The sequence below is a fragment of the Eptatretus burgeri genome, chromosome 6 (genome assembly GCF_056783735.1).
Source record: "Eptatretus burgeri isolate ZD-2024b chromosome 6, Ebu_testis_v1, whole genome shotgun sequence".
Classification (NCBI taxonomy): domain Eukaryota; kingdom Metazoa; phylum Chordata; class Myxini; order Myxiniformes; family Myxinidae; genus Eptatretus; species Eptatretus burgeri.
Window position 1 is genome coordinate 108,751,310 of NC_140966.1, and position 25,479 is coordinate 108,776,788.

The 25,479-nt window shown below is 45.9% G+C and overlaps 1 protein-coding gene across 3 annotated transcripts in view; it reads left to right on the forward strand.

The window, feature by feature from the left end:
* The window catches only part of LOC147025572 (bridge-like lipid transfer protein family member 3B), a 131,399-nt gene that overhangs the window by 100,525 nt on the left and 5,395 nt on the right, over window positions 1-25,479 (forward strand). For all 3 annotated transcript variants that reach the window (XM_085886672.1, XM_085886673.1, XM_085886674.1), the window contains 5 exons: window positions 8,482-8,681; window positions 12,830-12,969; window positions 18,934-19,084; window positions 19,232-19,503; window positions 19,621-19,729. In XM_085886672.1, the coding sequence (XP_085742798.1) occupies window positions 8,482-8,681; window positions 12,830-12,969; window positions 18,934-19,084; window positions 19,232-19,503; window positions 19,621-19,729 (872 nt within the window). The remainder of the gene's footprint in view (window positions 1-8,481; window positions 8,682-12,829; window positions 12,970-18,933; window positions 19,085-19,231; window positions 19,504-19,620; window positions 19,730-25,479) is intronic.

Sequence of the window (25,479 nt, forward strand, 5' to 3'; positions counted from 1 at the left end):
TTTTGGTCATCTGGGTCTTCAAAGAGGTCCAAGTGGTCTCAAGCTCTTAAATGATCTTCTAAATGATCTGTAATTTCTATAATTTCTAATTTCTAACAGTCCAAGCTGTCCAAACTGTCTGAAGGGTGGAAGAAGTCTGAATGGTGTTAAGTTCTAGGAGGTCTAAAGGATATAAAAGGTCAAAACAGTGAAGGGTTCTAAAGGGTCTTAAAGGGAAAAGAGGTTTTCAAGGTCTTCAATGGAAATGGGGTTTTCAGGGTCTTAAAGATAAAAAGGGTCTTAATGGGTCTTTTCGGTATTTTCGGTCTTTTGGGTCCTTGAGGTCTTTTGGGTCTTTCGAGCTTTCGGGTTTTTGGGGTCTTCAACGGTTGAAGGGATCTCAGCAATCTAAACGGTTGAAAGGTACATTCCAATAGTACATCATTAGTAGACGCACGTGGGTGGCGTTCAGACAGTACGTAATTAATCGACATGGTCACACGGCTTCACAGACTGCTTCATGGACTGTGCTTTTATAACAAGGAAATCCAACACAGGTGGAGGCCATTCAGCCCATCATGCCTGTGCGAACACCACACAAACCCATCTACATAAGATCCAAGGAAGATAATGCAAAAAAAGTTTTTAATTAATGAAATATATATATATATATATATATATATATATATATATATATATATATATATATATATATATTGTTATGGCTTCCCACCACACCGGCTTGCGAGCGACCGCTTTTAACTAATCAGAGCCGCGCGCCCACCGGACGTGGCAAACCTAGTCACAGCTTTCGGATCAACGCCGAAATGCAGCTACGGGTATGTTTTTAATCACACCGTAAATCAGCCAACTATTCTGTCCACGCGCGACAGGGTCCGATCGCCGAATTGTCGATTTACCCGAGTATGCGCGCAGACAGAAATGCCGGGGATTTACACCTCAACGGGACCTGCTTGGAAATGAGCCACTTAAACAGCTCGCTCCGTTTGCGATTTGCCGAGCGGTGTATATCGCCAAGCCCCGCCGGATCCGATTACTTTATCGGCTATTTAAAAGCCAGCTAATATCCCGAACGCAATACGGCAGCTCAATTGAGGGAAAGGACGCAACGAACAGGTGAACATTCACACAATGACATTTATTTGGACACACGTAAGCAGTCATACACGTATGCAATCAAACACGTATGTAATCATGTAGTAAATAAAGCAATGCAGGAACGAGCAAGACAAAGAACTACAACCGTTCTATTGTTATGTACACAATCACTTAACAGTTCATTACTTGACGGACAAGGCGCCACGACATTCATACAAAGAAAAACCCCAGGAAAGGAAAGGGCAGAACTGGACCTCGTGGACCTTTAATAGTTCACGGAGCTGTGGAGACCGCAGGAGCTCCGAGAGGCCGTGCTGGTTACCTGCCACTTTCGTGGTGACTCGCTGGTTGACCCTCGACGTTTCGTCGACACGGCAGTTGGCGCTGCGCGACTTGCTTGGCCCAGGCCCCGCCGTGCGGCCTGGTGGTTCGGCCTAGCCGACGACGCCTCAGAGGAACGAACGGGCCTTTGCTCTTTCAAGAGTTGATGCTCTTTTAAGAGCCCGCCCGTTCCTCAGCGTTGGCTCGGACCGTTCTGTCGCTGGCTGGCGACCTCTCTCCGGCTTTCTCCACCGACCCGTGGTTCTGCGCGGCACGGCAGGCTGGCTGCGCTCCGAGCTCCGACTACCCTCCACTAGACTTGAACCTAGGCGGACTGCTGGCTTCCTCCGACTCGACGCCAGCTCGACTCCCGATTTCCACTCTCTGCAGCTCCCCGACATACTGCTTGCGTGGCGTTCAGCGCGCCTTTATATGGGGTCCGTGTGTGCGTTTGATCTCTCACCACTCACCTCTCACTCCCGCTGGCTCTGCCCCTTTTGTGATTCTGATCTGATCTTTTCGCGAAGCTCGGACATGCGCGGACGTGGGTGAAATCGTCAACCACGCGAACGTTGCAGGAATCGTCGGCTCCCGTTCTAACAGGGAACCCTCGCGTCTGTCGGCGGCGATGTTGCTCGTCCGTGGGATTCGCCGTGGCTGGCGAAAAGATGGCGGCGCAATGGAGATGAAGGTGAGGCGATGTTGTGTTTGCTTTGTGGTGGAGATGGCGTGGTTATTGAGATAGTGGTTGTGGATGGCGCTGTGGTGGAGATGGCGTGGTTGTTGAGAGGCGGTTGTGGTTGTTGAGAGGCGGTTGTGGTTGTTCAGATGTGGTTGTTCCAAAATATAGATAGCAAAAGAATAATGGCTGACTCAAAGATCACAGCCCGGTTACACAAATAAATCCCTTTAGACATCGGTGGGGAAATCTAATCTGAACACACACTTATCGACATAACTGATCTCTGGGAATGGTGTTCTGTGAATTTCCACAACCGTAACTATATATATATATATATATATATATATATATATATATATATATATATATATATATATATATATATATATATATATATATATATATATATATATATATATATATATATATTGTTGCGGATTCGCGCCCGCCGGCGTGCGAGCGGCCACGTAACTCGAATCGCGGCACGTCGCCCACCGGACGGACAATCCCGTCGTGACCCTCTCGGACTAACGCCGGGAACTAGTCACGGGTGGGCCTTTCGGCCTCACCACGATCGTGCCAATCGGCCCACCGCGTGGGATAGGGTTGTTCGCCAAATTCGACCTACCTAAGTACCCACACGGAGGGTAGACCGGGCGATCGCACCTCGCCGCAGGTCGACTTCGGACACGGGCCACTTTAGGCGACCCGTTCCGTACTATCGGGATAACCGAGCGGTGTTATCGTCAACCTCGACGGTTCCGATTAATTACCGGGCGTATTTAGCCCCGACCAACCCTTTACGTGAAGTAAGATGGAGATTCAATTAAAAGAAAAGACGAAGCGAAACGGGAAAAACAGTTCAACATCAAGCACATTTATTCCGCGGCAAACGGAAAGCACACATATACAATCACAACAATTATGCACCAAAAGCAAATGTAAAAGTAACACGACAATTCTGCACAAAAAGCAAATGCAACAAAAGAGACACAATGCAGATCTACTACCGACTACGCGAGCACACGGCAACACTTACACAGTTTTACTTCACAGACGGCGCCGACAACACATATACTCCAAAGCAAAAGAAAAAGGGGCCACCCTCAACGATAAGGGGGCAGACGGGCCTGGGGCCGAGACCGCGTCGAGCCTACCCGTCTGGTGATGAGCCGCAAAATGGCGGCGGCGCCCCGACTCCGCGGGCCTCGCTGGCACTGCCTGGAATGGGGTGGGAACGGGGCCCCCTTCTCACACTATCTCAGCGTGGGGGGGAAACGGGGGGGGGGGTTGTTGATGCTCGGGGGGGGTGAGGATATCTGGCTGGCTTGGGTCCCGCGACGAGCGACGCCACTGCGACCTCGACCGCGTTACCGGCCTCCCCTCTCCGCAGCTCCCCGACTCTGACACGAGCGCCGACCTCCACAAAGATTCTTGGCTTCTCCAGCCTCTCCGGACCCCGACAGACACTCTCTCGACTGATTTCGCCACCGCCACAACTCTCCAACTCTTTCCTCTTCTCAACTCTTCAACTCTTCCCAACTGCCCCGATTCGCTCCGCGCTCGGTGCTTTATAGTCCGACAGGAGAAATCATATGCAGATTTTTGGATCAGGAACGGCTCGGGGGCGGAGCCACACTCGCCCATTGGACGAAGGAAAAGTGGGCGTGAATCATTCTTGATCCGCGAATCTGCATATAGCGATTATACTCCGACGCGCCTGGAGGCGGGGCCAAATCGCCCCACGCTCGCTGATAGGACGGAACAGAAGTGGGCGTGAATCATTCTTGATCCGATTTCTCGGAAAGGCTGGTGTTTTTGCACCCGCTGCTCGGTGCGCGCCCTGTACGAGTCCAGTATCGGTGCCCACAAGCGGCGCGGGAATGGCGGTGATGCGATGGTTGCGAGAGCGAGATGTGACGGTAAAGGTCGTGGCTGTTGGCGTTGTTGTTGTTGTTGTTGTGAAGCGGCGTTGCGGTTGGTGGTTGTTGTGTGATGGCTGTTGAGACGTGCTTGGTTCACAATAAAGATAGTAAAAGAAAAACGGCTATCTAAAAGGGTCGCAACCCGAATGAATGACATTTATTCCCTCTACACAACGGGTTTGGGCTAACTACACATATACTTACAGAGATATCTCACCTATGGGACCTGAATGGTGGTTTGCGAATTTCGTCAACCACAACAATATATATATATATATATATATATATATATATATATATATATATATATATATATATATATATATATATATATATATATATATATATATATATATATATATATATTGGTAGTTTTTGTATTTTGTTTTTATTTTTCCTTTTCTTCCCCTCAGGGGAGGGGGCATGGGCTTGAGTTAAAAACACACATCAACCACACAACCACCCCTTGACAAGACCCCCACGAACAACACCCCGTACACGTGCACACAATCACCCCTCAATGCTCAAAACTACCTAAAAGTCTGATCAATATCCCCATACCCCTTGATCTCCATACTTCCAGGTACCTATCTGATTCTAATTTAAACTTATCTACTTTTTCTGCTGCTACTACCTTTCCAGGGAGACCTTTCCATGCATTAACGACTCTCTGAGTGAAAGTTCCCTACCTTACGACCGTGTTTACTCTCCTCTGTTTTACTCTCAGGCTATGGCCCCTGGTCTGATCACTCTCTACTCTGTTGAATAATTCATCTTCACTTATTTTATCAACACCTTCCATTATCTTAAACATCTCCATCATATCTCCTCGTAACCGCCTCCTTTCTCGTGAATAAAGCCCTGTCTCCTTCAGCCGCTCCTCATAGCTGAATCTAGCTAGGCCCGGAATCGATCTAGTAGCCAGATGCTGAACCCTCTCTCTGGCATCCATGTCCTTCTGGAACTGTGGTGACCAGAACTGCACACAATATTCTAGATGTGGCCCTCACTTAATTCCTGCACAATGTTAACACCACCTCTTTTGATTTATAAATGATCCCCCTCCGAATACAACATAAAACCCTATTTGCTTTACCTATACCTACCTGGCTCTGTGCTGCCTGTTTACCTCCCATATCTATTACCACCCCCAGATCCTCCTGTGTGACACGCTCCAAAATTACCCCTTGCATCCTGTAATCTCTATTTTCATTGTTCTTTCCCATCCCCAACACCTTACACTTGCTCAGGTTAAATTCCATCTGCCAATCTTTTGCCAAATCTATACAAGCATCAATACTTTCCTGAATCTGATCACCACCCCCTCTGCTATTCACCTAACCTCCAAGCTTTGTGTCATCTGCAAATTTGGAAGGCTTACTCTTTACCCGACTATCCAAATCGTTGATGCAAATAATGAATAGTCATGGTCCAAGTACTGATCCCTGAGGTACCCTGCTACTTACATCCTCCCGGCAAGACATCCACTCACAGCCACTCTTTGCTTCCTACCACGAAGCCGGTTTGCAATCCAATTAGCCACCTGACCAGCCACTCCACAAGCCCTCACTTTGGCTAACAACCTCCGATGTGGTACCTTATCAAATGCGTTCTTGAAGTCGAGATATACTGTGTCCACTGCCTTTCCCTCATCCACCCAATCAGACACTGCTTCAGAGAACTCTAAAAGATTTGTTAAACAGGAACTTCCTTTGGTAAACCCATGCTGACTACCTTTAATTAGTTTGTATTTGTTTAAATGGTTCCTCATCTGGTCCTTAATTAATGTCTCCAACACCTTCCCCACAACTGAAGTCAAACTAACAGGTCTGTAGTTTCCCAATTCTTCTCTGGATCCTTTCTTAAATAGTGGTGTTACATTTGCTACTCTCCAATCCTCCGGTACTTGTCCTAACTCCAGTGAGCTATTGAAAATATCCGTTAACATCTCGCTTACCTGCTCAGGTGAATATTATCTGGCCTTATGTACTCTTAGATTACCAAGCTGTTCCTTTACTTCCTCCACTCCAACCTGGATCTTCTGTAAAATCCCTTTCTCACCTCCTTGATAGATACTCTCAGCTACTGGCAATTCTCCTGACTGTTCTTGTGTAAAAGTTGAAGAAAAATACCTGTTTAATAAGCCTGCCATCTCACTTGCCACTCTCCCAGTGCTATTCCTCAATGGGCCCACACTGGTCCTCACCTGTTCTTTTCCCCTGATATACTTAAAGAAAGCCTTGCTGTTATGTTTTTTTATTCTTAGCCATGTTCTTTTCATACTCTCTTTTGGCTTGCCGAGTTATTTTCTTCACATGCCTGTTTACTTCTGTAGTGATATAAATCTAACTCCAGTCCTGTTATTTTACACCTAATAAATTCCTTTTGCTTCTCCTTAATAGCGTTCCTTACCTCACTGCTCAACCACCCTGGCCTCTTTATGCTTCTAGTTTTACACCTCATTCGAATGTACTTACTCTGCACATTTTGTCTTTAAAGGTTTCCCATTTCTCTGATGCTGATTGTCCTGTTGTTAGTCTCCCAATCTACATCACCCAATTCTCTCCTCATGCCCTCAAGGTTTACCTTCCTGAAATCTAATGGCTTTATCCTACTATCCTGAACTCTAACCATTAACAGAATTTTTGCACACACAATGTTATGGTCACTTGCTCCTCATTGCTCCCCAACCTCCACCTCCTCCACCATATTGGGATCGTTACTTAAAAGGAGGTCGAACACTGCACTCCCCCTCGTGGGTTTATCTACAAACTGGGTTAAAAAGCAATCCTGGACTAAAACTAGGAAATCCTCATCCGCTCTGCCCTTTCCCTGTTCCTCCACCCAATCTATCCCTGGCAAGTTAAAATCCCTCATCATCAATACTCTTCCCTGACCACATGCCCTTTTGAATTCTTCATGTACTCTACCTTCCTCTTCTTCCTTCACACTCAGAGCCCTATAAAAGCATCCTACCAGTATCTTACAGTTTTTACAATCTCTAATCTTTACCCATATACTGTATATCATAAAGTTGATGATTTCAGTTTCCCGGAAGTCTTGGACACCTTTCCAGGTAACAATGTTCCAATTAAAATGGGGTTCACTGTCTTTTCATTTCAGCAACTTAGATTTTCAAGAATTTCTTCAGCAAAGGATGATTTTGTGGAACGTGTTGAGAAGGTTTTCCCATCATGTTAAACAGAGGATATTTGGGGCTGATTGTTTGAGCAGGTCTTGTGGGAATGTCTTTGGGACTTCATCGTCACCTTTTATTGGTTTTCATGCAAACAAGTTCCTCTTGCATTGTATTTGATATAATAATAATGAATTAATTGTTTTAATGAGGTAGTCTTCACTTAATATTATTGGTTAAAACACACACACACACACACACACACACACACACACACACACACACACACACACACACACACACACACACACACACACACACGTAATGTATTAAGTAAAGGAGGTATTTAGATATTAAAAAAAAAAAAAATACTATTTATAAAATACATTCTAAATGAGCCATAAATTAATTTGTTGGTGGTTGTGAGGTTACGCAGTGCAGCATGTTGAAATCCGTTATTGATGACAGTTTGTCGATTTGAATGACAGTTTGAGTGGATGGTTAGATGGAGGTGCTGTGTTATGGATATGTCTACAAGGTAAAGTGTTTATCACTTGATATATTTATTTCATATAAAGTGGTGTATGATTAAAGTTATTCAAATGTAGTAATAGTTTAAATAAAAGTAATAATTAAATGAGGATGTTACATTGCTGTGTTGACGGACTGTCTGGACACAACTTTGAGGTTGTGGGTCCATTGATGTTGAGCAATCTACTGATGTGGACCTGCAACAGGTTGTGGATCCTCCATTTGGAGATGTTTTGGGCTGAAAGGATCGAACTTTCAAATGATACCAATGAACCTTGGCCACCCTTTTCGTATCTGTACCTGACAGATTACTCAGGCTCATTTTCCAGGTGTGAAAGAGGAAACGTGTTTGTGAGGAAATACATTTGTTATGGGTTGGCTTTCCAATCTGGGGGTGATTCGCCCTCTCAAAACCCTGACTCGAGAACCTTGGTGTGCTGCTGTTGTGTTGTTTTGTTTGTGATGCATCCTTGAGAGTAAGTGTACACTGTACAATTAGGTGATGGAAGTGTTGTCAGGGTAGTTTTCGATGCACTTGGTAGCTTAAGACAAAGGATCAATTGTGACATGTCACCGAATAAAGCCAGGATGCTCTGCGAGCAGGTTGAACTATTTTGTGGTGAGGATGAGCTGCTAATGATTTTCATCGTCTCATTTTGAACGTGGTGATTAACCTCACACTTGAATCTTCGATCCTCTGGGTTTAAGTTTTTTGGAGATGATGTTTTTGTTTTTATTTTTTAAACTCTGTGATACGTAGAGTTGATGTTATTGTACTTTCTTGGCAGCAAAGAAGCCCTGCTGAGGCCATGGGAGCAAACTTCACAAAACTTTCCACAGGGCAAGTTCAAACTCGTCCCACGTACAATCTCTGAGATGTCCTTGGAGACTGCCTTGTCTGATGGCTGCCTTACGGATGACACCATTTCGCTGGACAGCGATGGTTCGGATAACTTCATCTTGCTCAACCTGGACGCTTCCATGAAAGGTTAGTAAGTATATTAGAAGATTGTTAGTTCTGCTTTGAGGGAAGTGAGATGTTCACACCTTCTTGATTTCACCCCCACAGAATGAGCGGAAACACACACAATTGGAGTCAACTGAATGGAGAGTTGTTGATTTGCAGTGAAAGTCAGACATGTTGAGTTTGTTAATTTGGAATAATATACGAGAGAATTGCCAAGACGGCACAGCAGTAAAACCTTCGACCTGTTCCTCGGCCTAAGGAAGTACCTCGTGAATTTTGGGATCTGAATTGGGGGATTCATTGAAGGGATCCAAACTCCTTTTCTCATTGGCTGAGTCGTGATAGTTGGGCTATGGAATGGTGGCAGCATTTTGTATGAACACTTCTGGAAAGTAGCTGCAGAAGCATTTTGCTGGAACAAAAGTTAGTCCATATTGTGGAGGATGCTGGTTTTCAAACGCCGTTTTTCTTGGAATATTAAAAGCCAGTGGATTTTCCAGTGAATGGTGTGTGATGGAATGGCATTTGATAATATGGGAGGGCTCGAGATAATCAACAACAACAACTAGGCATGCAATCGCCAAGGGTAAGACTCCCCCGGCCTCCCCTGAAACGAAAAATATTAGTCTATAATTGGGTCACAATCTTAATTTTGTCAAGGTCAAAAAAGAGTAGTGAATTATGATACTGTTACGTTTGTGGGGGTAGATGGAGGAATCCCATCGGAAGATAGGATTGTTTCGTGTGGCATGGTCCGTGGACAGGTCGGAGACGTCTCGGTGTAATTTAAGTCAGGGGAAACTGTGAGCTTAAGATTGTTTACATGTCACCATGTGGGGGGTGGTGCGTGTTAACTAGGTAGGGTCTAAGGCTAGTTTCTCCCAGTCCATGATTGCCCCCTTTGACCTTTTCCTCCGTTTTTACATTTACAAGGCTGGCCATAAAAAGACCATGTTTTTACAACAACAACAACAACAACAACAACAACAACAACAACGGCCGACCCAGCTGCTGACAGAGCCCGATCATTTCTGAGCAGACATAACCCCACCTCCCAGGAATCGTAACCAGCAGGCCATGCCCCCGAGGTTCACGATTAGATGGGGTGATGTCAGGCAGTAGGTTTGAGAGAGAAACGGTGGTTGGAATGAAGGAGTCTGTCTCTCTCGGGTTTTCTTGATAAAGGATAGTTTGGAATTCTTTTCCAAAAACCTGTTTTCACTTTGTAATTATGGGGTATTTCGTGTAGATTGGTGACAAAAATTTAAATTTAATCTGTTTTAAATTCAGGCTGTAAACAAGAAAATGTGACAAAAGTCGAGGGGTGTGAATACTTCCTGAAGGCACTGTGTCTATAAAGCTCAGTTCACGTCTGCATGTCAGATGATGTCCATTAATTATGTACTCTTTGAACGTCAGTTGCACGCTGACCACACGTAGTCATGGCCACCCTTGCACTTTTTTTCATATAACACAATTTTCTCCAAAAACAAATTGAAATTGACAAAAGTATTTGGTCTGAAGATATCCTTTTAAATCAGTAAATAAAAAGAAATGGCATTGACAAAATTATTGACACCCTCGACCTAATATTTGGTATCACAGCCTTTGGACAAAATAACTGCAGTCAAGCGCTTCCTGTATCCATGAATGAGCTTCCTGCACCTCTCTACTGGCAGTTTGTCCCACTCGAGTTGTACAAACTGCTCCAGTTCTCCCAGATTTGAAGTGTGCCTTCTCCCAACTGCTGTTTTCAGATCTCCCCACGAGTGTTCAATGGTATTTAGATCTGGACTCATTGCTCGCCATTTCAGAACAGTCCAGTGTTTTCTCTTGAACCATTCCCAGGTGCTTTTTGAAGTGCGTTTGTGGTCGTTGTCCTGATACAAGACCCATGACCTTCAACGGAGACCCAGCTTTCTGACACTGGGTTGAACATTGCGCTCCAAAATGCCTTGGTAATCTCCTGATTTCATGATGTTATTCACATATTCAAGGGATCTTGTGCCAGAGGCAGCACAGCATCCCCAAAACATCACTGAACCTCCTCCATGTTTGACTGTAGGGAAGGTGTTCTTTTCTTTGAAGGCTTCATTTTGTTTTCTGTAAACATGGAGATGATGTGCTTCAGCACAAAGCTCGAATTTGATCTCATCTGTCCACAGGACATTCTCCCAGAAGGATTTTGGCTTGTTCAGGTGTGTTTTGGCAAACTCCAATCGGGCTTTCTGATGTGTCTCTCTCAGCAGTGGGGTCCTCCTGGGTCTCCTACCATAGAACCTCCTTTCATTGAGTTGACGACGGATGGTGTGAGTTGAAACTGTCGTACCTTGTGTTTGAAAGTCAGCTTGAATTTGTTTGGCAGTTGATTGAGGTGCTTTCTCCACCATTCGAACAATCCTTCGCTGCAATCTTCGATCAAGTTTTCACGTCCAGGGAGGTTGGCTACGGTGTCATGGGCCTTAAACTTCCTGATAACATTGCGTACGGTGGACACAGGAACATCAAGGTCTCTGGAGATTGTCCATGCTTGGCTACAATCTTGTGTTTGACCTCCTCAGACAATTTTCTGGTTTTCTTTCTTTCTTTTCTCCATGCTCATTGTGCTACACACAGTAACACAAAACACCAGAATGACTCCTTTTCTCTATTAAAACTGGTTGAATGAGTGATTTTTTTTATATTGCAGGCACCTGCAACTCACCACAGGTGAGTTCAATTCCAAAGTAAAGGAGAATCACCTGCTTGAAATCTAATTATTTCTCACAACTTCTAAAAGGTGCGAATAATATTGTCAGGGACATTTTAGGATTTCTGTGTGAAATAAGCTAAGATTTAGTAATTCTTTCAGCTTTTTTTTTTTGTTTGTTTTTTCCACTGCAAACCAAAGAATACATTTGTGGATATCTTAAGATTTTAAAATTTCAACAATTTTCTGGAATAAATGTGCATTAGTGTAAAAAATGGTGTGAATATTGTTGGCCACGACTGTGCGTTTATTAATTACGTACTTTTGGAATGTACCTTTTACATCGATTGACCCTTTTGATTGCTGAGTCCCTTTAGACCTTTGAAAATCCTTTGACACCCTACTAGACCATTACGGCCCTGAAAGATATCCAAAACCCCCAAGACCTTTAGGACCATGAATACCTGAAACACTGTTTCGACCTATAAGACCCTTCAGAACCCAAAGACTCTTGATACCCCTGCGATCCTTGAAGACCCTTTGAGACACCCAACACTTACGGCCCCCACGACCCTTGATGAAAAGGTAGCAAACATTGTCCAATAATACGTGACAACATTTTGAGGGGGGTGGAAGAAAAGGAATCTACATTCGAGACCCTCTTCACACCCCACCTCCCAGGATAAATTCCCCTGCCCCCAACCCCCCTCACCTCCCCCACTCTCTGTGGGGCTTGTCACTCATTCAGTTTAAGAACCATTGGTGATAGATATGAGTTTTATACCTGATTTATTTTTATTTTGGGTTTTCAAACATTCTTATTTTTATTTAAAACATGTCTTCCACCACCTCCTTTCTGGTCTTGCCCCCTCAGCTCTTTCCGTGCTTTGTCCCCCTCCCCCATTTTTCTGCACGGCACAAACAGTCCACTGTCAACCACCAAGACCCCCTTCTGGTGAAACTACCGAAATCCAGGATCACTGCTCACCTCAACTCATTTATTCCATTTTTTTTTCTCCTGCCTGTGGAACCAACTTTAACATTCTCTTCAATCTCATTCTTCCCTCCAGGTCTTCAAGACAGCAGTTCACCACCATCTCAGATCATCCCCAATCCAAAACCATGATAGATTTTTCTACCGTTGTTAACCTCCTCACCCCCCCCCCCAAACCCATCACGCTTCCAAATTTCCAGTTTTCCTTCCTGAGAGTTTCCTTCTGTATCCATCTCGTCCGCCCTATGCATCCTCTCCTGCACCTCATTCCTCCACACATCCGTTGTTTGTCCAAGTCTTTCTCTTTCTACTCCAACTCTGTTGTTGAAGTTTGCCCTCACTCTCTCAACTGTTCTTTTTGTCCTGATAGGTTCAGTGTACTAATGCTATCTCTTCCATGAGGCTCGACTTTGTGTACAAAAAATAAAATGATAATCAGTGTGAGCATGCTTTGCGTTGACAAGTGAGTCTTGTTACCTTATACAGAGGTGGTTGAACCCACGGCGGAAGACTGTGGCGCACAGAGTCCAGCGGAGAGTGCAGACGGAGCACTGGGCGAAAAGGCCTCGCGCTGTCTCTCCCCAGAAAGTAGTCCATCATGGAGTGGGAATTCCGTGCAAGATATGGTAATCCCTTCACACCCATCGATACTAAAAGTTTGATGACCGAGTTACACATTTTCACCCTTATACCATGTTTTGCTGGTATACTTAAATGTGTGCTCGTTATCTGTCATTGTTTGTTATTCCAGTATAATCTAGCTGTTTGCTGAATCATGTAAGTGTTGATGATGTTAAAATTGAGCATCGGCCTGTCAAGTTATTTATTTAAATGGAAATGAGATACTTTTAAAGAAATGCATGAGTGCATGGTGGTTGTGTGTGATGAAAATCGAGTCCTCTCTGCAGTCGCCAAATGTAAGGCTGACTTGAGCATGGATGTGTGTCCCTTGAAGATGAACCCAGGTCAGAGCAGTTGGGAGATGAGAAACCCACAAACTGTTGCCAAGATTTGGCAGTAATCAGGGAAGATCACTAGTTAAGATAATGTAAATGTCCAACCTGGAATTTCCTCGGGTTGTGTGTTAATCCAAGAAGCACTTGAGAATGTCCAAAGTCTCAGCAAGATGAGTGGCTAAAATCCCAGCTCATGATCATTTTTTGTGATGAGCTTCTCAAATTGTTCAATGCAGGTCCACCTAACTTTATCGATTGTCTGGTAACCTGTGACTTGTTGGCTTCAGCAGTGGGATCCTGAAACCAGACTGGAATCCATGCAATGGAAGTACAAAGGATCACAGACACCCTTTACATTCAACTCTCTTATTTATTTTAATGGAAATGAGAGACTTTTAAAGAAATACATGAGTGCATGGTGGCTGTGTGATGAAAATAGTCCTCTCTATTGGCTGCTGCTGAATGGACAAGATGGAATGCTGGTGAGCTACTTGGAACATATTCGCTTCGACACTCACCCGTGCACATCCACGATCTCCTCTACACTCATCCACGATCTCCTCTACACTCACCCGTGCACATCCACAATCTCCTCGACACTCACCTATACATATCCACGATCTCTTCTACACTCACCGATGCACATCCATGATCTCCTCCACACTCACCCGTGCACATCCACGATCTCCTTTACAGTCTACCCTCACCCATGCACATTCATGATCTCCTCTACTTTCACCAATGCACATCCATGATCTCCTCCACACTCACGATCTCCTCTCCACTCACCCATGCACATCCATGATCTGCTTCACACTCATCCATGCACATCCTCTATCTGCTCCACACTCATCCATGTACAGTGGGGAGAACAAGTATTTGATACACTGCCGATTTTGCAGGTTTTCCCACTTACAAAGCACGTATAGGTCTGTAATTTTTATCATAGGTACACTTCAACTGTGAAAGATGGAATCTAAAACAAAAATCCTGAAAATCACATTGTATGATTTTTAAATAATTAATTTGCATTTTATTGCATGAAATAAGTATTTGATCACCGACCAACCAGGAAGAATTCCGGCTCTCACAGATTTGTTAGTTTTGTCTTTAAGAAGCCCTCCCATTCTCCACTCATGACCTGTATTAACTGCACCTGTTTGAACTCGTTATCTGCATAAAAGACAGCTGTCCACACTCAATCAATCAGACTCCAACCTCTCCACAATGGGCAAGACCAGAGAGTTGTCCAAGGAAATCAGGGACAAAATTGTAGACTTGCACAAGGCTGGGATGGGCGACAGGACAATAGGCAAGCAGCTTGGTGAGAATGCAACAACTGTTGGCGCAATTATTAGAAAATGGAAGAAGTTCAAGATTACAGTCAATCTCCCTCGGTCTGGGGCTCCATGCAAGATTTCACCTCATGGAGCCTCAATGATCATGAGAAAGGTGAGGGATCAGCCCAGAACTACATAGCAGGACCTGGTCAATGACCTGAAGAGAGCTGGGACCACAGTATCAAAGAAAACCATAAGTAACACACTACGCCGTCATGGATTAAAATCCTGCAGCGCACGCAAGGTCCCTCTGCTCAAGCCAGCGCATGTCCAGGCCCGTCTGAAGTTTGCCAATGACCATCTGGATGATCCAGAGGAGGAATGGGAGAAGGCCATGTGGTCAGATGAGACCAAAATAGAGCTTTTTGGTTCAAACTCCACTCGCCGTGTTTGGAGGAAGAAGAAGGATGAGTACAACCCCAAGAACACCATCCCAACCGTGAAGCATGGAGGTGGAAACATCATTCTTTGGGGATGCTTTTCTGCAAAGGGGACAGGGCAACTGCACCGTATTGAGGGGAGGATGGTTGGGGCCATGTATCGCGAGATCTTTTCCAACAACCTCCTTCCCTCAACAAGAGCATTGAAGATGGGGCGTGGCTGGGTCTTCCAGCATGACAACGACCCGAAACACACAGCCAGGGCAACTAAGGAGTGGCTCTGCAAGAAGCATCTCAAGGTCCTGGAGTGACCTAGCTGGTCTCCAGACCTGAACCCAAGAGAAAATCTTTGGAGGGAGCTGAAAGTTTGTGTTGCCCAGCGACAGCCCCGAAACCTGAAGGATCTGGAGAAGATCTGTATGGAGGAGTGGGCCAAAATCCCTGCTGCAGTCTGTGCAAACCTGGTTAAGAACTTCAGGAAACGTCTGATCTCTGTAATCGCAAACAAAGGTTTCTGTACCAAATATTAAGTTCTGTTTTTCTGATGTATCAAATACTTATTTCATGCAATAAAATGCAAATTAAATATTGTTGTGGTTACCAAATTCGCAAACCACCATTCAGGTCCCTTAGGTGAGATATCTCGGTAAGTACATGTGTAGTTAGGCCCAAACCCGTTGTCTAGTGGGAATACATGTCATTTATGTGTGCTGCGACTCTTCAGGATAGCCGTTTTTCTTTTGCTATCTTTATTTTGGACCAACCGCCATGATTACCACCACAACCACAACATCAACCACCACAACCACAACATCAACCACCAACCACAACGCCGCTTCACCACAACCGCCACGACCTTCACGTCACACCTCGCAACCGTCGCATCGCCACCGTTCTTGCGCCGCCTGTGGGTACCGGTGTTGGACTCATGCAGGGCGCGCGCCGAACAGCGTGTACAAAATCACGGATTTTGTGCTTCAAAAACGGATCAAAAACGACACACGCCCACTTTTTGCCATCCAATCGGTGGGCGAGGGGCGAATTGGCCCCGCCCCCAGGGCGATCGATATATGCAAATTTATGGATCAAAAAGCCTTCACGCCCACTTTTTCTCGGGCCAATGGGGAGCGAGGTGAAAGGTCGAAGGGAGGGGGTCAAAGATGAGAGGGCGAAGCTACGGGGCTGATAAAAGGACCGTGTTCGTCAGTCAGGAGAGTAAGAGAGTAGGAGAGTAGGAGAGTAGGAGAGTCGGAAACAGAGAGTCAAGACTTCGCGGGCGGTGGAGCTGCTCGTCGTGTGCGTTGGAGTCGGAACGGAGGGGACGGAGCTGTGGAAAGGCGGCGACACCAGACGAGGGGGGTGCTCGCGTCGTGCAGGGAGCTGCACCCGAGGGAGGCCGACAGCGCGACCTGGCCGAGGTGGAGACGCTCGTCGCGGGATAATAAAGATCCTCTATACCCCGAGCATCAGCAACCCCCTCCTGTTTCCCCCCGCGCTGAGATAGTGCGACCAAAGGGGGCCCCTTTCCCACCCCCTACCAGACACTGTCCGCGAGGCCCGCGGAGTTGAGGCGCCATCGCCGCTCCGCGTCTCATCACCAGACGGGTAGGCCGACCCGGTCTCGGCCTCAGGCCCGCCTCATCCTTGAGGGTATTTCTTTTCCTTGGTTTTGGGTATGTGTTGTCGGCGCCGTCTGTGAAGTAGAATTGTATAAGTGTTGCCGTGTGCTCGGTAGTCGGTATTAGCTCTGCATTGTGTTTTTCTTTTCTGTGTGCATTTGGTGGAATTGTATATGTGTGCTTCCCGTGTGCCGCGAATAAATGTGCTTTATTATTGAACTGTTCTCCCGCTTCGCTTCGTCTTTTCCTCTATTGAATCCCCCATCTTGCTTCACGTAAAGGGTTGGTAGTGGGCTGAATACGCCCGATAATTAATCGAACCGTCGAGGTCGACGATAACACCGCTCGGTTATTCTTATAGTACGGAACGGGTCGCTTAAGTGGCCCGTGTCCGAAGTCGACCTGCGGCGAGGTGCGATCGCCCGGTCTACCCTCCGCGTGGGTACTTAGGTAGGTCAAATTTGGCGAGCAACCCTATCCCACGCGGGGGCTGATTGGCTCGATCGCGGTGAGACCGAAAGGTCCACCCGTGACTGGTTCCCGGCGTTAGTCCGAGAGGGTCACGACTGGATTGTCCGTCCGGTGGGCGACGTGCCGCGATTCGAGTTACGTGGCCGTCAGCACGCCGGCGGGCGCGAATACCGCAACAATATTTTAAAATCATACAATGTGATTTTCAGGATTTTTGTTTTATATTCCGTCTTTGAGAGTTGAAGTGTACCTATGATAAAAATTACAGACCTCTATGTGCTTTGTAAGTGGGAAAACCTGCAAAATCAACAGTGTATCAAATACTTGTTCTCCCCACTGTACATCCGCAATCTCCTCTACACTCACCCATGCACATCCACGCTCTCCTCTGCACTTACACATGCACATCCATGATCTGCTCCATACTCATCCATGCACATCCGCAATCTCACCTACACTCACCCATGCACAACCTCAATCTCCTCTCCACTCACGCTTGCACATCCACAATCTCCTCTACACTCACCCATGCACATCCATGATCTCGCCTACCCTCACTCATGCGCATCCATGATCTCCTCCACACTCACGATCTCTCCACTCAACCATGCACATCCGCAATCTCCTCTACACTCAACCATGCACATCCACAATCTCCTCTGCACTCACCCTTGCACATCCATGATCTCGCCTACCCTCACTCATGCGCATCCATGATCTCCTCCACACTCACGATCTCTCCACTCAACCATGCACATCCACAATCTCCTCTACACTCAACCATGCACATCCACACTCTCCCCTACACTCACCCATGCACATCCTCGATCTCCTCTGCCCTCACCCATGCACATCCATGATCTCCTCCACACTCACTCATGCACATCCACGATCTCCTCGACACTCACCCATACACATCCACGATCTCCTCTGCACTCACCCATGCACATCCACGATCTCCTCTGCACTCACCTATGCACATCCACGATCTCCTCTGCACTCACCCATGCACATCCATGATGTCCTCTACACACCCATACACATCCACGATCTCCTCTGCACTCACCCATGCACATCCACGATCTCCTCTGCACTCACTCATGCACATCCACGATGTCCTCTACACTCACCCATGAATATCCACGATCTCCTCTCTACTCACCCAAGCACATCCATAATCTGCTCCACACTCACTCTTTCCAATTTTGTTCCTCTCCGGGCCATTGTTGCTCGTGTTTGTGTTGTTTGTCCTTGTTTATCTGTCCCATCCACACACCACCTTCAACCCCTACAAATTGGTTGTTTATGAACCTGCTCTCATTTGTCTTTCAGCTCCTCCACAAGTCTGGACCCTTGTAGAAAATAAATGCCACCCTTGTGACCACCGATTTGGTGGCAATGAGGAACTGTGATGCAACCTAGATTTGGCTGAAGGGGTAATCTGAAAACTTGTATTTTACTGTAAAACAGTGTGACGGATAAACGGAAGAAGAGTAACCAGTAACCCAGTAATTCCAGTCATGCCCTTCTGGTTAAACTTCCAGAATCCAGGCTTAATGCACACCTCTCCTGTCTCCTGTTTGTGGAACTTGGTCACGCTGTACGTGGGAGATAAATTAAGGAATTTGTGTTTGTGGATTGCTGTATTTTATTTGAAAAATGTAAAACCATTTCCAGAAAAGGACTGTGATGAATATTTGATTCGCAAAATGTATTTATTTTGATGGAGGATTGATAATGAACATAATTAGTGTGGTAAAGTCCAGCAGTGAACCCCTGAAGAGCTCAATGGCCTTCTATCTATTGTGTGATTGCCGTTTGCAGGCTTCAGTTCTGATATTCTCCATAAGAGGAGTGACTTGCCAAGTGAACTTTGCTGGTCCTGACATGACAGTTGCTCTGCTGGCCCAGCGTGTGATGCCAGAGGAGTTGGGAAATGTAAATGTGAAGGAGTTCTTGAGCAAGAGGAGTGCCGGTAGGTCCCGAGAATTGGCTGGATGTTGTGATCTCACAATGCCATGTGTTGGAGACTGCCAAGTGATTAACTGATTCCAAAGATTTCTTGCAAGACCTTGCTGTTGGTGTGCTTCCCCCACAGTGCTGCCACCCTGTGTTTTAATAGGTTCTGGAGACAGACGATGGCACGCGCAGAGCAGTAAGACATTGACGGACGATGTGCACGAGGTCGCTCTGCGGTTGGAAATTGGGCCTTGTGCTGGGAAACATTCACCATTATCCGTGCAAAACGGATTCCTGCAGACTCGACTCTGTGGATTGTGCTGCACACTGCACCTCTCCTCGCTTACCAACTTTGCTTATTTCTTGGAGGACGAGGTGTTCCCAGATGTGCTCCCACTGCAGATTGAAGTCATCAACTGTAAGATCCACCTCAAGGTGATTCCCTGCAAACCCTGGAAGGCACCAATCGAGATGGGCCTTTTAAAGTTATATTTAATGGAATGATAATCTTTCTTGCATCTGAAGTTGTTTGTGCCTCTTATGTGTGCGCAGAACGATAGTCCTTCCGTGAATGCGACGTCCCCTGGACCAATTCCTATGGATCTGTATGTTGAACATGTCACTGTTCAGTGCCAGGACGATGGCACCTTTTACATTATGGGTACGTCATACCACAACTCTGTGATTTATAACTGGATGGTGTCAACCCTCTTGTGTGCATGGAACACAGATGCAATTTGATGGTGGTAGAGATAGCAAAATACTTTTCTTCTGCTTCTCCCTGCTCTATCTACTCCCCACACTTAGTTGCTGTTGCTAACCACCTTGCGGTATTATTAACCAGTCAATGTCAGCTTCTCCTAGAGATTGCAGCTCAGGCCAACAGAATACCCATGGTACGACTGTTGTAAAAGCCTTTCACACGTGCGACACAATGATACAAGGGCATCCAAGAGAGGGAGAGGGGGAAAACAGTCAAGCAAGAGATGCAAAGTGAAGGGTGGGTGGGGTTGGTGGGGATACGCACCGATAGGGCCGGGAAACGTTCAGATTGTGGTAAAAAGTGTTCATTAAAAACACAACATGAACAAGAACAGCTCGCGGTAGAGCGCGTACCTCCACCACGCTAAACAGTTTCCGTTGTATATCCCACTGATTAGTCCAGTTCACTACGTTCCGAGCTTGGCTGTCGTACAGTGTTTTTTTTGAGATTTGCAAACCGATACATTTTTGGAAACCACAGAGTATAACAAACCAGAAAACCAATGTTTCCATTTTCCCAGAAGTATGTATGATGGCCATCTTGGATTTTCAAACATTACCATTCTTAGGTATTCCTCTACATCTCAGCTTCAAAACCATCAAGAGTCCAATGGTACCAGCTATGTGGTGCAACCACTTCTGGGGCCATTATGCCTTTTGTCAAACTATTTGTTGGTATTTTTATGGGATTAGTGTGTACAACACATACAAACATGAAATGTCAATACTGAGAAGCAGAGAGATCGAAGAATGCCATGTTCATATCGATGATGAACTACACGCACAATGTGGAGACAATCCTGTTCTTTGTGGCAACATCTCGGCACGCTGATCTGATGCTTCATACTGAAGCTGGAGAAGCACTGGGCAACCTGTTCTTTGCAATGGACCGAATCAAGTACAAGTGATTCTGGACCCGATACATCACCGACATGTATGACCTGAGACATGGATAGAAAACCTGGAGCAGGCAACATACGAGTCACCAAGAATGACATTCCTTTTGTATCCATTGGTACAGACCATGCGTGCGAACATCTGCACAGGCCGAAGATTCACTCTGGGCTCGTTGGCATCTCGAACAACGCCAATGCTAGATGGAGATTCTTCATGGCCACACCAGAACTCTCAAGCCAGTCTCGAGTTCAAAAGGAAGGAATGGAAGATGGTCCAAGGTCATGATCCTCTGTGATCTTGCCAAGTGCAGTCAACAGGGAGCATGATGCAGTCGCCAAAATCAAGGCGGCGATACTTTGTCACGGCAATCCATTTGAAACTGAATCTGATCTGATCAGCCATGCCTACATTCCAGATGAGTATGTACCACAGATATTAAACATTGATGTCACTGGTCAGAAGCTCTATGAAGATTTTGTGTTGGAGCGAATCAACAGGGATGTCAGCTTTTGGGCACCAGTGAAGAAAGTGTACATGCCTGTGAAACTGAGAGACAATACTGTCGATCTGAAGGAGACCAAGGATCTGTATGGATGGCATATGGTCCTTTGCAGATCAAGCAGAGACATTGATCAGAAACGCACTATTGGAAACTATGAGTTCACTCTGACACCAAGGGCACTGCTTGCCCCAGATAGCACAATGCTGCAATGCACAGACAAGTCAAAGTTGATCCACCACCTCGAGAAGTTGGGAACAGCTGAAACATCTCGGGAAGATCAGCAACAGATCCAAGTTGCAAGCCTCCAGCAGCAAGATGCAATGGACACACAAACCATCGACTCCACATTCAATGAAGATCCCAATCACAGTCGAAAAATTGCTCTCGTGGATGGTATGGTGCTTGTGCAGAAACTGATAAAGAAGTCTGCAACAATAGTGACCGTGAAAGATCTTGGTGGGTGCTTCAAAGACAGGCTGATGTCTCTAACGATTGACTGTGATGAGGTCATTCTCATGTTTGATACCTCCAGGGTTGATTCTCTGAAGAGTACCATAAGGGAGAAAAGGAGACTTTGACAGGACCCAGTCCAGTATCAAATCAAAGATGACACAGACATCATACACATCCCCATGAGCCACTTCCTTTCCCATGACAAAACAAAGGCTGATATCATTGAGTATTTTGCAGCAAAAAACATATCATACAAGGACTCTCCCAAGTTGATCATCACATTTGCTGCAGGACAGACGAGGAGCAACAGGGAACTGATCTTTGAGGACAACCACAAGAAAGATGACACGCTGCTGATTCAACTGCCAGTACTGGCATCACATCAAAACCCACCCGATGCACAGTTGGTATTATTCTCTCCAGACACTGATGTACTGGTGCTGGTCACAGCAAACTATGACCTCCTGCTAAGAAACATCTACATTTCTATGACTTCTGGAGTTGTTAAAGTGGAGCCAATATGGACAGCTTTCGGTGCAGAAAAGGCAAAGGCTTTGCCTGCCTTCCATGCATTCACAGGAGCAGACACCACTGGGAGTTTCTCTCGAATATAGGCAAGACAACTTGTCTGCAGGTGAAGATGTCATAAAGGTTCTGCAGATGCTTGCAGAAGCCACTGAAGTGACTGAAGAGATGCCGTATGGCTACATTAGCTGCATTTGTGTGTGCTGCTTACTCATCAAAACGCATCCAGATTGAGAGCATCCCCTGAACTGTGATGGCATCTTTTCTGCAAGCACATGGCAGAAAGTCCCAAACTTCCTCATACCCTTTGCGCTCTTAAACAGCACATCTTGAGAGTACATATCCAGGCCAGAGTATGGGGTCAGGCAAGCATTGCTCAGCAGGAGATCCTGGATCCACTTCAGAAGGGCTTCTACAAGGACACCGATGGTCAAGTGAAGCCGATTACAACGGATGTCCTCCCAGCCTCCAAGGCCATCGTTGAGATGGTCAGATGTCAGTGCAGAGGAGATTGTTCCTCTTCCAGATCTCTCTCTCTGTGCAGCACAGAGTGCCAGAATGATGACGATTCTCAGGACACTACATTGATTGATGAGTGATGATGACTATAATGATTAATGTTTCACAGTGAATGATTTTGTCTTATCATATTGTGTTCTATTATACTATGATATTACACCTGATAGTCTTTCCTTTCAGGCCATTTCGATGCAATTATTCATAGATGTTGCCCAAGTACAATCCCAAACTAAGCCGTTCACTGAATCAATTACAAAATCTAAATTAACGTAACAACATAATAACTTGCTCTGTAGTCAAGGGAAACATTGTCATGAAAATGTAGGTTTAGCTGCCATTATAAATCAAGAAAATGTAGGTGGCTTAGAAGCTGAAATATTGAGAAAAAATGCCTTCATTCGTGGTCGTTGAAGAAAATCCAAGATGGCCACCATACATACTTCCGGGAAAATGGAAACCTTGGTTTTCTGGATGGTTATACTCTAGTTTCCAAAAATGTAGAGGCTTGCAAATCTCTCTCAAAAAAAAAAAAACTGAACAGAATTACACAATAAATTGGACAAGATGGGCCGGATCTGGATCCGGACCTGAACCAAAATCGACTTGTTCTTGTCACCAACTCGTCCACCTAGTTTTGTCATAACTCATCCACAACTTTGAGATATCGTGTTATTTATAGTTTTTGGCTCCATCATCTCTTAATGGTGAAGAATGGATGCACATCTGTTAAAAATCTCAACACTTAAAAACTTGTAGGATCCGGATCCAAATCTTCACCAAAATCGAATCAGTTTGCCCTCGTCACAAACCCAACCTGTCCACCAAATTTCATCCGAATCCATCCATCGTTTTGAGATGTGCTGTTCAGACAGACAGACGGGGTGAAAACATAACCTCCGCCCACCCTTTGGTGGCAGACATAACTGGAGAGTTCATAGAACACCTGAACCTGGTGTTGGCTTCGCGGTTAGGGTGGTGGCTTGGGATCTTAGGGTCCTGAGTTTGAGCTTTGTTGGCTGCTGAATTAACACCAGGGGGTTGACTCAGCCCGTCATCCTTCCGAGGTTGGAAAAATGAGCACCAGTGTACTGGTAATAGGGGCACTGCATTAGTGGCATAGCCGTGCCCCTTGCAATGATGCAACCAGCAGCCAAAAAGGCAGCACATGAGGGGAACAGAACACCTTACCTCAGTCTTGAGAAAAGGACATGGGAAGGGTGTTTTAAACTCTTGCTTTGTCTTTATACACACACACACACACACACACACACACACACACACACACACACACACACACACACACACACACACACACACACACACACACACACACACACACACACACACACACACACACACACACTTCCTACAAGCTGCCACTTTGTCTGAATCTCGACATTCCCCCACGCTGAGAGCACGTTTGATTGGTTGAGATGATGGAAAATGGCATATTTGTCCATTACTTGCAAAACTGGAGGATTTTGAAAGTACCACCAGGGTGATGTGTAATACAGTGTTCAAGTATATAATTCAATGGGGATTTAATAAATATTTTAAAGGTTGTAGAAAAAAAAAAAAAACATTTTCGGAAGTTTCCCGCCGTTTCTATTTATTTATTGGTATACAGCCTATGGCTGCTTGGTGACATCATTTTCTGGGGGTATGGCTGTGCCGCTGATGCAGTGATCCGTCCGTATTACCAGCACACTGGTGCTCATTTCACCGACCTCGGAAGGAAGACAGGCTGAGTCAACCATTCACCATTATCCCACCATTCACCCCCCTCACTCATCCTTCTCAAAGTTTCCCCCCCCCCTCATCCACAAAGCTGCCTCCTTCCACTGCCCTCTCACCTCCATCTCTTCACTCCACCACCTCAAATCCTCAACTGCCTTCTTCCCTCTCTCTTGTCCCACCTCGCCCCCAGCACCACAGAGCCTTTTCTCCTCCTCATCCGGCCCCTCCCCTAGCTATTCTGCAATCCCCTACACTCCTTCAACAACCCTCCTTACCTCCATCCCCCATCCCTTGTCCTACCCTCCCCCTCCCCTCCCACCCCTTGTACCACCCTCCCCCTCCCCTCCCACCCCTTGTACCACCCTCCCCTCCCCTCCCACCCCTTGTACCCAAAGCCTCCTCCCCTCCCTCATCATTAACAGTGTGGACCTCAAATATCTGGGGCCTTTGCTCAAACCTTTCAGATCTCTTCATACAGGTTGCCACTGACAAACCAGACATAATCTGCCTAACAGAAATTTTCCTCCCACAAGACGTGTCTGACTCCCAAGTATCTCTCCCTGGCTACCCCCTCCTCCGGTATGACAGACCTGAGCCTCGTTCTGGTGGAGGAGTTTCTCTCTTCATCAAAGACTCTATTCCTCACTCCCCCACACCCCCAGGAATACCTCTGGTTATGGCTTCCCCTCCACTCCCACTTCACTATCTGAAAACATGGACCAACTTCTATCTTCTCATCCAAACTCTCTCTTCCTCATATGTGGTGACTTCAATTGTCATCATGCCAGTTGGCGAGGTGTGGGTACCTCTTTCACCTGTCATGGCACTTCAGCAAAAGCTTTCTGCGACTCATTGGGACTGACTCGATCTGTCAACTTCCCGACCCGGATCTCAACCAATGGTACTCCATCTCTTCTGGATCTGATTTTGACAAATTTCCCTGACAATATCTGCCGCTCTTCCTCCGCTCCAATCGGTTATTCTGACCACGTCCTTGTCAAAGTGGACATCTCTCT